This window comes from Zootoca vivipara, chromosome 3 (assembly GCF_963506605.1).
Source record: "Zootoca vivipara chromosome 3, rZooViv1.1, whole genome shotgun sequence".
NCBI classification, from domain to species: domain Eukaryota; kingdom Metazoa; phylum Chordata; class Lepidosauria; order Squamata; family Lacertidae; genus Zootoca; species Zootoca vivipara.
The window spans coordinates 108,519,015-108,530,831 of NC_083278.1; the positions used below are offsets into that span (position 1 = coordinate 108,519,015).

Consider the following 11,817-nt stretch of genomic DNA (forward strand, 5'->3'; position numbering starts at 1 on the left):
CTTGCTATGCAAGCTCAGGGAGTTATGAAGTGCACAGTAGGGTCAAACTAACGGCCCATCTGGTCTTGCCAGATGCCTCTGAACGCTCAAAAGCAGAACATGACATTAACAGACACCCCCTCTATATCTGATCATCAGAGATAGACTGCCCACAAACGGCTTCCCCGGACCTTCAGTCATCACCAGGGGCCCTTCTCTGTGTGCCTCCTTTGAGAGAGGTACAGAAGGTGGCAATGCAATAATGGGTTTTTTCCCCAGTAGTGGTTCCCCATTTGTGGAATGCTCTCCCAAGGGAAAAACGCCTGGCATCAACATGGTCAGCTTTCAGACACCAGCTTTAAGACCACCCTTCTTGCCCAAGCTTCTTAACGTTGGATTGCACCTTGAAATGACTCTGGCCTTTACTGTGGTAGTCATCTTTTTGTGGGGAGGGGTTGGATCTGTTCTTTCTAGAGTATGATTGGTCAAATTGTTTTTTAAAGGAATTTGGTCTTATATTTCTTGTTCTTTAGTCAACATCGTGTTAAGCATGTCAGTCCATCAGTGCCCAGATTTCTCCTTCTGCAATAGAACCCTCTTCTCTTCTCTTCTCTTCTCTTCACCTCTCCTCTCCTCTCATCACATGCCCCCTAAACCTGTTCTAGAGGGGGGGGGGGGGTCCCCAAATCCTCCAGAGCAGATTTGGGGATGATGCAGACATGCAAAGCTGAGGAGAGAAGGGATACCTGGTTGCATTATAGCTAATCCTTGCATTAGTGCAACGTTTTAGTTAAATGCCATCATTATTTTTTTTAAATGTTTTGCATTATATGGAGATGTAAATCTATTACTTTTATTTTTATAAAGCAACAAAATAACAACAAATCCCTCCAAAAATTCATTTTAAATCTTTTAAAAGCTATCGAAGCTACAGGTCTCTGCTACAACCTGCAGCAGATGCTCTAATCCTGAGCTACAGCTCTTCTCCTTGAAACATTCACTTTGTTAATAAGCCGCTTCTATTTAACAATGGCAAGACTGTTATTCACACACACCCCTCAGCTTACACCAAGGAAATCTGCTGAAAGACAGAAACAGAAAAGGGTTACCGTATGATATAAGTATCCTTAAACTTTCCAGCTTTCCATACTGTGCAGCAACAAATAAAGGGGTGATCCCAAAATCATCCACACATTCTTTTTCGGCTCCTTTGTCAAGGAGTAATTTCAATATCTCTGGGTAGTTCTGAAAATGGGTAAAAAAAGGAGTTCATCGTTGTTAAAAAACAGATCAAGATCTCGACATGTATTTGCATTGAGTACCATGCCATTGTCCGTGGTTCCCAGCGCTTAGTAGTGTCTCCCTCCCTCGACTACTCTGTACATTCCAAAAGTAAGGATGGATGAGACGTTTAGTTCAGTACATATTTAAAGCCGAATCTGTCAAAGTCACGGGATTCTGCAAGGCCCAGCCCAGAACGTCTGCTGCTCTAGCAGTTCAGAGAGCTTTCTGTGCCAAAGAACTTGGGAGGTTGGCTTGGGCAGGGAACTGCAGGCAATAAAACTCGCCAGCTTGTATTTTACCTTTTAAATACTGAAGCCCTTCTGCCTGTTGTTTGAGGAGCCCCAGTGCATCGGGACAAAATAATTATTTCAAGCAAATTAATATTCAGTAACAGATTTATCACCCATGTTATGCTTGATCATTTCTTAAAACACGTGTAATACTTTAAATATTTTTAAATGCTCACTGTGTTTAACACTCAGCACAATTCCTGCCGTATTCAGAACAATCATTTGCATTTAAACTGATTTTTCTGCACCCGGCTGTCATAAATCACCAAAAGGAACAGCATGCAAAGACTACACAAAGCTGCCATTTTAAGAGAGAAAGGGAGAAAGAGTAAAACTTTATTTATATGGAAATGGAATTATGGATTTATAGATTACCTGAAAAGCAGCTTGGTGCAGAGAATTCCATTCAGACCAACAGTGGGGACCATTAATATTTGCTCCTTGTTGAAGGAGAAGCTTTATCACGTCAACGTGTCCATTTTGAACAGCTATAAACAGAGGGTTAAAAACCATTATTCTTATCAGCTACACCACATACATTCATCTTAATCAACATCAGAATGCTGTTTTCCACCAGCTACTGAAGTCAGAATTAATTCTCTTAAGTAGTCATGCAGCAGTGCACAAGCCTCGACTTCCCTACATAAAAAAAATTGGGGGGGGGGGGGATTTCCAAGAGATGTCTGCTTTGGAGGCAAAAGATTTGCAACTTCCTAGGCAGCCAGTGAACTGTTCATTATCAGCTTTCATCGCATGCTGAAGACACACCTCTTTACCCTGGCCTTTCGACATTTGAAATATGTATATTTAAGACCCACTCTGGCTGTCCATGTTTTTAATGCTGCATTTTACACTGTGGCAATCCACCCTGGGACCTTGTGGTGAAGGGAAGGAAATAAATACAGAAACAACAAACAACAGCAACAACGGAGTGTTGAGCTCAACGTATTTCCTTCACCATCCTCCTCTTGTGCACAAGGATGAGATCAGAACCTTTTGCTACCACTTTTAAAACAATCTGTTCCGCTTTACCTCTGAACTCGGAAAACTGTGGTTTGTTTGAGCAGGCCAGGGTCTGGAACCACAGCTTGATCCTGGTTTTCTTCCAACAAACCACAGTTCCTCACGTTCAGGTGTAATGGGAAATGGTGCTTAATTTTAAAGTGGAAGCAAAAGCTTTTGGTTCCTTCTTTGTGGCTATGCAGTGCTGGACTTATGTAATAGCTAAACAAGCTATAGCTTAGGGCCCCACCCCAAAATGTAAAGGGGAAAAAACTGGATGTATATTTCCAAAATATAAGACAAAAAACAAAAAAAACCATACAGCAACAGTGTTTTGTGTTGTGTAGGCTCCTATGATGTAAGCCATGGGCCCCGCCTACTAGCCTGCTCCCTAAAATATCACTGGTTTGCTCATTTCTATATATAGGGTGCCTACATTCTGCATGGACTGGTTGCAGGGCAACATGTGCAAATGGCTTTAGATACCTATTAGGTCCATAAATTACCATATAGCATATATTCCACACACAAAAACAGTGACCATTTGTTGTTGACAAAGGACAGCTGGACATATAAAGGGCCCCATTACCTTCAGTAGCTTAGGGCCTCATCAAACCGAAATCCGGCCCTGTGGCTATGTAAGGAAGAGGGAAGGGCAAATGGGCAACCCGGAGGCCAACTGGCCCATCTCCTCTGCTTCCATGGCCCATGGGGGAGATGAAGGTGGGGGAACCTGAGAGCTGACTAGAAACCCAAACAGGTGGTGTGGGGACCTCCGGTCCTTGGTCAGGGGTGCCCAGATCTGATGGTTCCTCAGGCTAACTGACAGCCTTGGCTGGAGGGTCCTGTTCTCCTTGCTACTCATCTGAGATGTCGGGTTCAAGGTCTGGGCAGGGCTAAACCCTGGCACATAATTGTCGTTTCCTAATTTTCACCATTGCTGGATTTTTAACGACCACAAAGCTGAAGAAGGGGCACATCATCAGCTTATCTCTCTCAGCAGATTCCTCATCTGTACAAGAAATGTGATCGCTTTTCCTTCGCTCCCAGGAGACTTTGGAAACGTGTCCAATCATTTTCCATGGCATCATCAGCCGCTTAAGCCCACCTTTTACAGATGGCAGACACGATAACAATCTCTCCTGTAACTTTTTTTTTTAATGGAATATGTAAAGCTGGCTCAAGGGACACAGGTGGCACTGTGGGTTAAACCACAGAGCCTAGGGCTTGCTCCCATTGCTCGATCCCAGCTCCTGCCCACCTAGCAGTTCGAAAGCATGTCAAAGTGCAAGTAGATAAATAGGTACAGTGGGAAGGTAAATGGTGTTTCCGTGTGCTGCTCTGGTTCGCCAGAAGCGGCTTAGTCATGACCTGGAAGCTGTACACCGGCTCCCTCGACCAATAACACGAGATGAGCGCCGCAACCCCAGAGTCGGTCACGACTGGACCCAATGGTCAGGGGTCCCCTTTACCTTTACCTAAAGCTGGCTCAGGGAGCAAGGATTTCTTTAACATTTTGCTTCAGTAGTTCTTTGCTCCCAAGAGAAATCAAAAAGTCGGTTTGAAAAGGCCACAGGTAAGTAATAAAAATAAAAATCAATGTGTGTCTGGCAGCACTGTAAACTAAAACCTCAAAAGGGGGGGGGGGAGGAAAGCTGTGATAAATAACATGAAAGAAATTGTGGGTTATGCCCTCCCAACTGCAGCATTAACTGTGCTATTAGGTTTTGTGAAATACTGTGTTAAATCGGAGCTCTAAGAATAGGACAAAAACTTATTGATAGCAGAAAGCAGCAAGGATGACCGGGGGGGGGGGCAGGGGGAGAGATGTAGTTCTAAGAGTGGTCAGTGATTGAGCGACTGTCTTTGTCTTCTGCTCTCCATTCAAATGAATCCCAAAGCGGCTTACAAACAATAAATAACATTAACAGAGCAGAGCATTAGAAGCATAGCATAAATCGTATAATATAATTAACAAGTCATCAGCCAAACAATCTATAAAACACTATTAACAAACCAGAAACTTAAAAAGCAAGCTAAAAACAAGTCATACTACAGGATTAACAAATCAAAAAAGCATCTATAAAACAAATGAGCAACTAAAAAATAAGTTTAACACTGCTCAGTTTTTGCACGTACATTTCTCTCCCCCCACTTGACTCATAATTTTTCACTCTGTTCCATTCATTAAAATACACACACCCATCCATCATACAGGATGACCCTGATCTAATAGAAATACCTACAAAAGAGCCATAATTTAAAATTATTAGTTATTAACTCTGAAGCTGAGGCTCCAATACTCTGGCCACCTCATGAGAAGAGAAGACTCCCTGGAAAAGACCCTGATGTTGAGGAAGATGGAGGGCACATGGAGAAGGGGACGACAGAGGACGAAATGGTTGGACAGTGTTCTTGAAGCCACCAACATGAGTCTGACCAAGCTGCGGGAGGCAGTGGAAGACAGGAGTGCCTAGCGTGCTATGGTCCATGGGGTCACGAAGAGTCGGACATGACTAAACGACTAAACAACAAGAAGAAGTTAACTCTGTCCTTCCAACCAGTGTTTAATGCAGCCACCAACAACAGCAAAAAAATTAGCAAAATACAGTGTTATTCATGAATAAAGCAATTTCCTTTAATTGGGTGTGGAAATATAGAAGATGGCAGAAAGATGGAGCCTTAATCTACATATGTAGCTCAGTATTTTCTATTGCGACTGGCAGTGGCTCTTTCTCAGCCATACCTGAAGACACCAGGAACTGAACCTTCTGTATATTAATAATAATACTGTAATAATAATAATAATAATAATAATAATAATAATAATAATAATAGAATGCAAAGGATATGCTCCGTCACTGAGTTACAGCCCTCCAGTCGCAAAGCTAGTTTGCTATTGGAAAGAATGGCAATCTTTCGTTTCTTTTTTTAAAAGAACAGATGGCCTTAAGACCAAAAAGTACTGGGAAAGGACAGAAGAGAGAAGGGGAATAAAATGCCTGTTCCAGTTTTACTTCCATGAAAATTAACTGAACAGGGTCGCCAACCCAGCACCCGCGGGTGCCATGTTGCCCATGAAAACTTTCTGTAGTGTCCCTTGGCAAACTCTGAGCTTTTTTTAAAAAATACTGTAAGTCAGTCTCTAGTAAACATAACCTAGTCATGGGTGGTTGTCTCTCTAAGTTTGTGTTCTGCCAAATCTCCCCATGCAGCCATTTTGTGTTTTGGGAAGTCTCTTCCACGGCAGCCATTTTGTGACTGTCACCCCAGCACTCCCTCAAAATTTTGCCACAGACTAACACAACTACCCCTGTGGAAATAAAATATGATATGGCACACAGATTGAAGGACTGCATATTTTTATAACCCTGAACGATTTTTATAACACTAATGCACAGAATGCTTAAAGGCAGGTACTTTAACGGAATAGTCTCTGTGGAGGTATTTATTTGAAACAAAGGAAGGAAATAAACTCAGAACATGCTTCCTTCCTAAGCTTTTGCTTCTCTGATTCTTGAAATCTCACAGAACTGCCAAGCAGATTTCTTCTCCCTATTAAGCCAAGAATTTGCCTTGACTGTTCTCAACTTCCTCAGTGGACTTGACTCTTTCACTGATCTATTAACTCTGCCAGCTTACAACCCCAAATCCCCACACATCAGGAGGTTAGAGAGTCAGAAATTCTTTGAAAACAAACAGAATAGCAGGCTGAGACATGAAAACAAAACAAAAATCAAACAACAAAGCCAAGAATAGCAAAGAGATGTGAGACAGGATTTGCAGTGGTGCTCAAAAAGTAGTTTCTCCTAGGTCAACTGAAAGCTTGTGGCTTTTGCCTTGATTTTTCACCAGAGCAGCAAATTTGAAAAAGAGGTTTCTCTTTCCAACAGACATCTGTTGAGCCGTTCCATTTTCCGAAATACAGTCTTTTCTTTTTCTTGGCCATACTTTATAGCCAAAAAACACCATCATTTTTTAAAAAACCTGAGCATTAATAAAGATTGAGCTGGGGAGGGAGGTGTTTCTTTATTTTCTGTAATCTTAAGACAGAAAATGAAAAAGTGCATTATGCCCCCAGAGACCTACAGTGATTGTAGGCATGGGTGAACTTGTCAATTTTTGTTTCTTTCAGTCTTTGATTCAGTTAACTGTATTTCGACACTAGTTAGCAATTGAAAATAAAAAGTCCTTATGAGAATTCATCAAAGCTTTAGTGCAATTTTCACCTAATACAGTGGTACCTCATATTGCGAATGGGATCTGTTCTGGCGGTCCGTTCGCAACATGAAAAGGCCGCAACATGAAGCACCGCATCTGTGCACGCGTCTGACGCAATGCGGCGCTTCTGCGCATGCACACAGGTTATGGACACGCCGAACCTGGAAGTAACCTGTTCCGTCCGTTCAGCACGTCCGTAACCTGAAAGACGCCACATGAAGCGGACGTATCATGAGGTATGACTATATACACATTTTTCTATGCAACTTTCCCTCATGTGCACATTTTTGAAAACCAACAGATGACATTTTTTGTATGTTATTTTCACAAATATGTCTTTTCATGCACACTTTACCACAGTATATTCATTTCCGTACACTTTACTCGGCCAGAGACTTGAATTGCAAAATTTGGAGTTGTACAAATCTATTAACTTCACCACTGCCACCAAGTGAATCTCTTTCTTCTATTGCCACCTCCACTAAAAGGCCCTTTAACCTTTCAGACTTCAGCTGACCCAACCACTGAGCTATGACCCCTCTCCAGTATAGTAACATAGGTGGCACTTTCTTGATGAGCACTCAACGAAGGGGCTTCCTGATTCAGCAACTAGGGACATGATACTTTGAAGCTGAGATCCAACAAGCTATTGTGAAGATAGGAAAAACTCTCACTACCTACACTTCTTCTGATGATCCAGAAGACTATGAGGAAGGTCTAAGGCTACTAGCCATAATGACTATGTCCCAACTCTGCTGTCAAGTTTCTGGGAATCACAAGTGGATAGACAGCTGTTGTGGCCAAGTAATGGTTACAGGCTTCTTGTTGGTATCTGGTTGGCCACTGTTAGATCAACAAGTTGGACTACATAGACCAGGCATCCCCAAACTTCGGCCCTACAGATGTTTTTGACTACAATTCCCATCTTCACCGACCACTGGTCCTGTTAGCTAGGGATCATGGGAGTTGTAGGCCAAAACATCTGGAGGGCCGCAGTTTTGGGATGCCTGACATAGACCACTGGCCTGATCCAACATCCTCTTCTCTTTGTACCAGAGCCAGATACGAAATGATGGCTCAGGAATTAGTCGCCTACCACAACCCTGTCTTATGCACTGGGAAGTCCTGCTTATAAAACACTATCTGAATTACTACAGAGTCACGATTCCAATAGCCAAACTCAGGCGGGAGAGAAAGCATTTAAGTTGCTACTACAACTGGGAGCCAGTTACACTTATTGATCTACCACCAATTACCCAGAGATCCATCAGCAGATCCGAATCTATCATCAGTCTAGCCCTGCTGTATATCAGGTTGTAGAGGTTTTGACTGGCTTGGGTAACAGGCCAAAAATTTGTAGTAGCCGCTGATCCTGACTCTCCCTCAACTTAGAAGATGAGTGAGTATCATGCCCAAAGGGATGTGCATGGCCAGAAATCTTCTTGCTTCAGTATCTCTGAAGCCCAGCATGAGGTCAGAAATGAGACCCCACATTTCTCCCTTTGCATTTCCCACAAATGTATGCGCTGAGCTAAGAAAGCACAACTGCATTTGTGGACCCTTGCCGCTCCTAGCACTAATGCCTAAAACATTTTCTTCCTATTTAGAATCATTTCTTCAGCAACGTATAAAGAAGAAGAAAAGATTACTAAAGAAACAGACATGTGAAGATACTCCAGTTTACACAGCAGACCCAACGGAGAGCATTGTCAACAAACCACATAAAAAAGGGAATATTTTAGAAGAAGAAAATATTCCTGGGAATACTCTAAAGAGCAGAAAATGTTAAACAGATGCGTTCCAGCCACAAAGAAAAAAGGCTGTAGATGCCAGAACACCTTGTTTCAGCATGCTATGTTTTCATAAATATGGTTCAGAAAAATGTTACCGTCTGCTAACATACCTGGATAAGACACTAAATGGTAAAGGGTAAAGGACCCCTGGACAGTTAAGTCCAGTCAAAGGTGGGGTTGTGGCACTCATCTCACTTTTAGGCCGAGGGAGCCGCTGTTTGTCTGCAGACAGCTTTCTGGGTCATGTGGCCAGCATGACTAAACAGGAATCTGAGCGCATGGCAACGCCGTTTACCTTCCTGGCGCAGCAGTACCTATTTATCTACTTGCACTGGTGTGCTTTTGAACTGCTAGGTTGGCTGGAGCTGGGACAGAGCACAGAATCCAGGAGCAGGGAACCTTGAGGCCCTCCAAATGTTGGACTCCAGCCCATCAGCCTCAGCCTGATTGACTATGGTCAAGGGTGCACCTGCTTCTGTGAAGCATCCCTAGCCACTGAACTCTGTCTTCCCAGCTGATTACTCCCCAGTTCTAGCTAACCACTCCTACCAGTCATTTGTATACCAAAATTGTCGCAGTCCATCCCCACCAGTGGTCATATCCCCCAGTTGCAGGATCCATGAATATAGATTGGGGGAAATGTCGGAGTTTATAGTCCCTCTCCCCACCTCCAGCCCAAGACCCAAACAACAACTCACTCCCTGGGACAGTGTTTCTCAACCTTGGGTCTCCAGCTGTTGCTGGACTACAATTCCCATCATCCCTAGCTAGCAAGACCAGTAGTCAAGAGTGATGGGAGATGTGGGTCCAACAACAGCTGGGGACCCAAGGTTGAGAAACACTGCCCTAGGAGAATATACCTCCATACAAGCTGTTTCAAAACACTGCAGCATTTTGCCATTCGTTGAGTAACACTGACATCTGCCGGTTCTCCACAAAAACTGTCTAATTTTAGGTTAAGTAAATTATTTCAATTATTTTTGGGCCAGGGTATTTTCAGAATGGGGTGTGCTCACCTAAGAATAATGGTGTGCTTGCATCATTAGTAAGCTCATTGGGATCAGCTCCAGATTCTAGAAGAATAGCAACGCACTCCAAACTTCCTTGGCTTGCAGAAAGATGCAACGGGCAAGTGCCCTCAAATGTCTTCGATCTTATGTAGCTATCAGAGGGTGCTGGAGACGATATAATAAAATAAAAACAGCATTGCAAAATAGCATTAGAAAATAGGCAATCCCTTCATTTTGGATGGAAGCAGTAGGAGAAGATAAGCTTACATCGACTTTGATGGGCTGGATGTAAAGTAGTGGGGAGCTAGGACAACTGATGACTTTCTCGGCTTAAAAAGGCAGGTGATTTACCCCTGAGCCACAGCCATTCCCCCAAAGATCTCCTCTACATGGTGCTGTCAGGGTTTTGTACCTGTGGAGCTCTTTTCGTTTTGTTTATTAACAGTAGCTTTTCGTTACGATTAGGATTTTGGGATTGCAAACTCCTAACTAGCTCTAGCTTTTAAAAGGGTTTTAACAAATTATTACTTTCCTTGGTTCTATTGTGCAAGTTTAAGATGACTGCTAGTTGCGGTTTGTACTTTACACCGCCTTTTGGGTGAATTTACATAGGAAAGCAGCTCACGCATCAAACAAACAGCTAAATCCAATGTGATGTTGGGCATCTCCCTATGCTGAACCCGCCACAAAGCTATTACGGCAAGAGTTGTTTCATGAAGAAAAGCGGACTGATCATGTGACTCTTATACTGTATAGGAGTTTGACTTGGAAAACCACAGCAGGGGTGAGATTTTAAACCAGGGACTTCATGATTTACAGCGGTTTCCTATACGGCAATTCTCACCAAGTAAATCCTACTGAATCCAACAGGGTTTACTCCCAGGTTAAGTGAGATTAGGATTGAAGCATTAGCTATTATGCTACACCAGCTACTGATTGCTACTTGACATGAATACCGCAAGGCAAAAAGTCCACTGCCAATTTGCCTTTGTTTATTGCAAGCTGGGGAAGGATTGTAGCTCCGGGGTAGACGAGCATCTCCCTTGTATGCAGAAGTTCCTGTGTTGCTAAAGCTGGGCAGGGCTGATAAAAAGCTCCTGATACCAAGGAAAGTTGCTGCCAATAACTCTAGACAATGCTCCACTAGATGCACCAACAATCCAGCTCTGTATAAGGCAACTTCCCATGTTCCCTCCCTAATTAAGAATGCATGGCCCACAATTTGTGTAGCATTTACTAGTAGGAGATGCCAGATACGTTGTAGATTCTGCCTTTCTGGACTCCAGTACAGTGGACCCTCTGGATACGAACTTAACTCGTCCCAGGGGTCCGTACTTACCCCAAAAAGTCCGTATCCAGAGGCACCGCTTCTGTGCAAACCTGTGGCGCGATAGAGCACTTCTGCGCATGTGCGCACAGCAAAACCCGGAAGTATACACTTCTGGGTTTGCCATGTTTGCAACCCCAAATTACGTTACCCGAAGGTAACATAACCCGAGGTACCACTGTACTGGAGAACAGTGGACTCTAAAGCACTATTTTTGTATGAGACCCTATTTTCCTTTACCTGCATGAATTAAGAGCTTCAGACATGCACTTGCGTTGTGAAATGCTGCTTCATGGATTGCCATCCAGCCCCTGTTATCAGGGACATCAACACTATACCCCTGCTTGATAAGCTTCTTCAATTGCTTGGCATTGCCTTCTCTCGCTGCAAGCCCAACCACAGAGCACCTGTCCGAGTAGGCTTCTGTGAAATCCATTTGAACAGAATCCTAGCAAAAAAAAAAAAGACAGAGAGAAAATGAAAACACACGTTGACAAAGTTAGCACAGATCAGGATGTCGACAATACATTATCTCAGCAAAAAATTACACTTTTTGAAGTAGAAATCTCAAAGTTATCTCGGTTATAAACTAATCTGAGGAAAGTGTTTTGAAGACTGTGTGATAAAGATATCGCTTTGGATCTCACTGACATTTGAAGTCTTGCTTCAAAATGCACTGATGTCTGAGAATTGGCAAGGACAGACCAGGCCCCAGATGAAAAAGGTAAGTGAAATTCTACAATTATGCTTGACTGACACAAGTTTCAAATGTCTCACGAATTAACATTTTTGTAGGCTTAACAGAAGTTGGAATAGTGTGTAGGGCGATGGTGGCCCAGCTACTTCTCTATCTACACAGGGATAGGCTAAAATCTGCCATCTATGCTCTGGTAACCTCCAGGATAGATTAC

General features: G+C 43.1%; 1 protein-coding gene across 11 annotated transcripts in view; it reads right to left on the bottom strand.

Moving 5' to 3' along the window:
- Positions 1 to 11,817, bottom strand: part of ASB3 (ankyrin repeat and SOCS box containing 3) — a 45,478-nt gene that overhangs the window by 14,082 nt on the left and 19,579 nt on the right. For all 11 annotated transcript variants that reach the window (XM_060273117.1, XM_060273126.1, XM_060273124.1 and 8 more), the window contains 4 exons: positions 11,147 to 11,354; positions 9,586 to 9,744; positions 1,929 to 2,041; positions 1,089 to 1,224 (listed from right to left, as the gene is read on the bottom strand). In XM_060273117.1, the coding sequence (XP_060129100.1) occupies positions 1,089 to 1,224; positions 1,929 to 2,041; positions 9,586 to 9,744; positions 11,147 to 11,342 (604 nt within the window). In that variant the 5' untranslated portion in view covers positions 11,343 to 11,354. The remainder of the gene's footprint in view (positions 1 to 1,088; positions 1,225 to 1,928; positions 2,042 to 9,585; positions 9,745 to 11,146; positions 11,355 to 11,817) is intronic.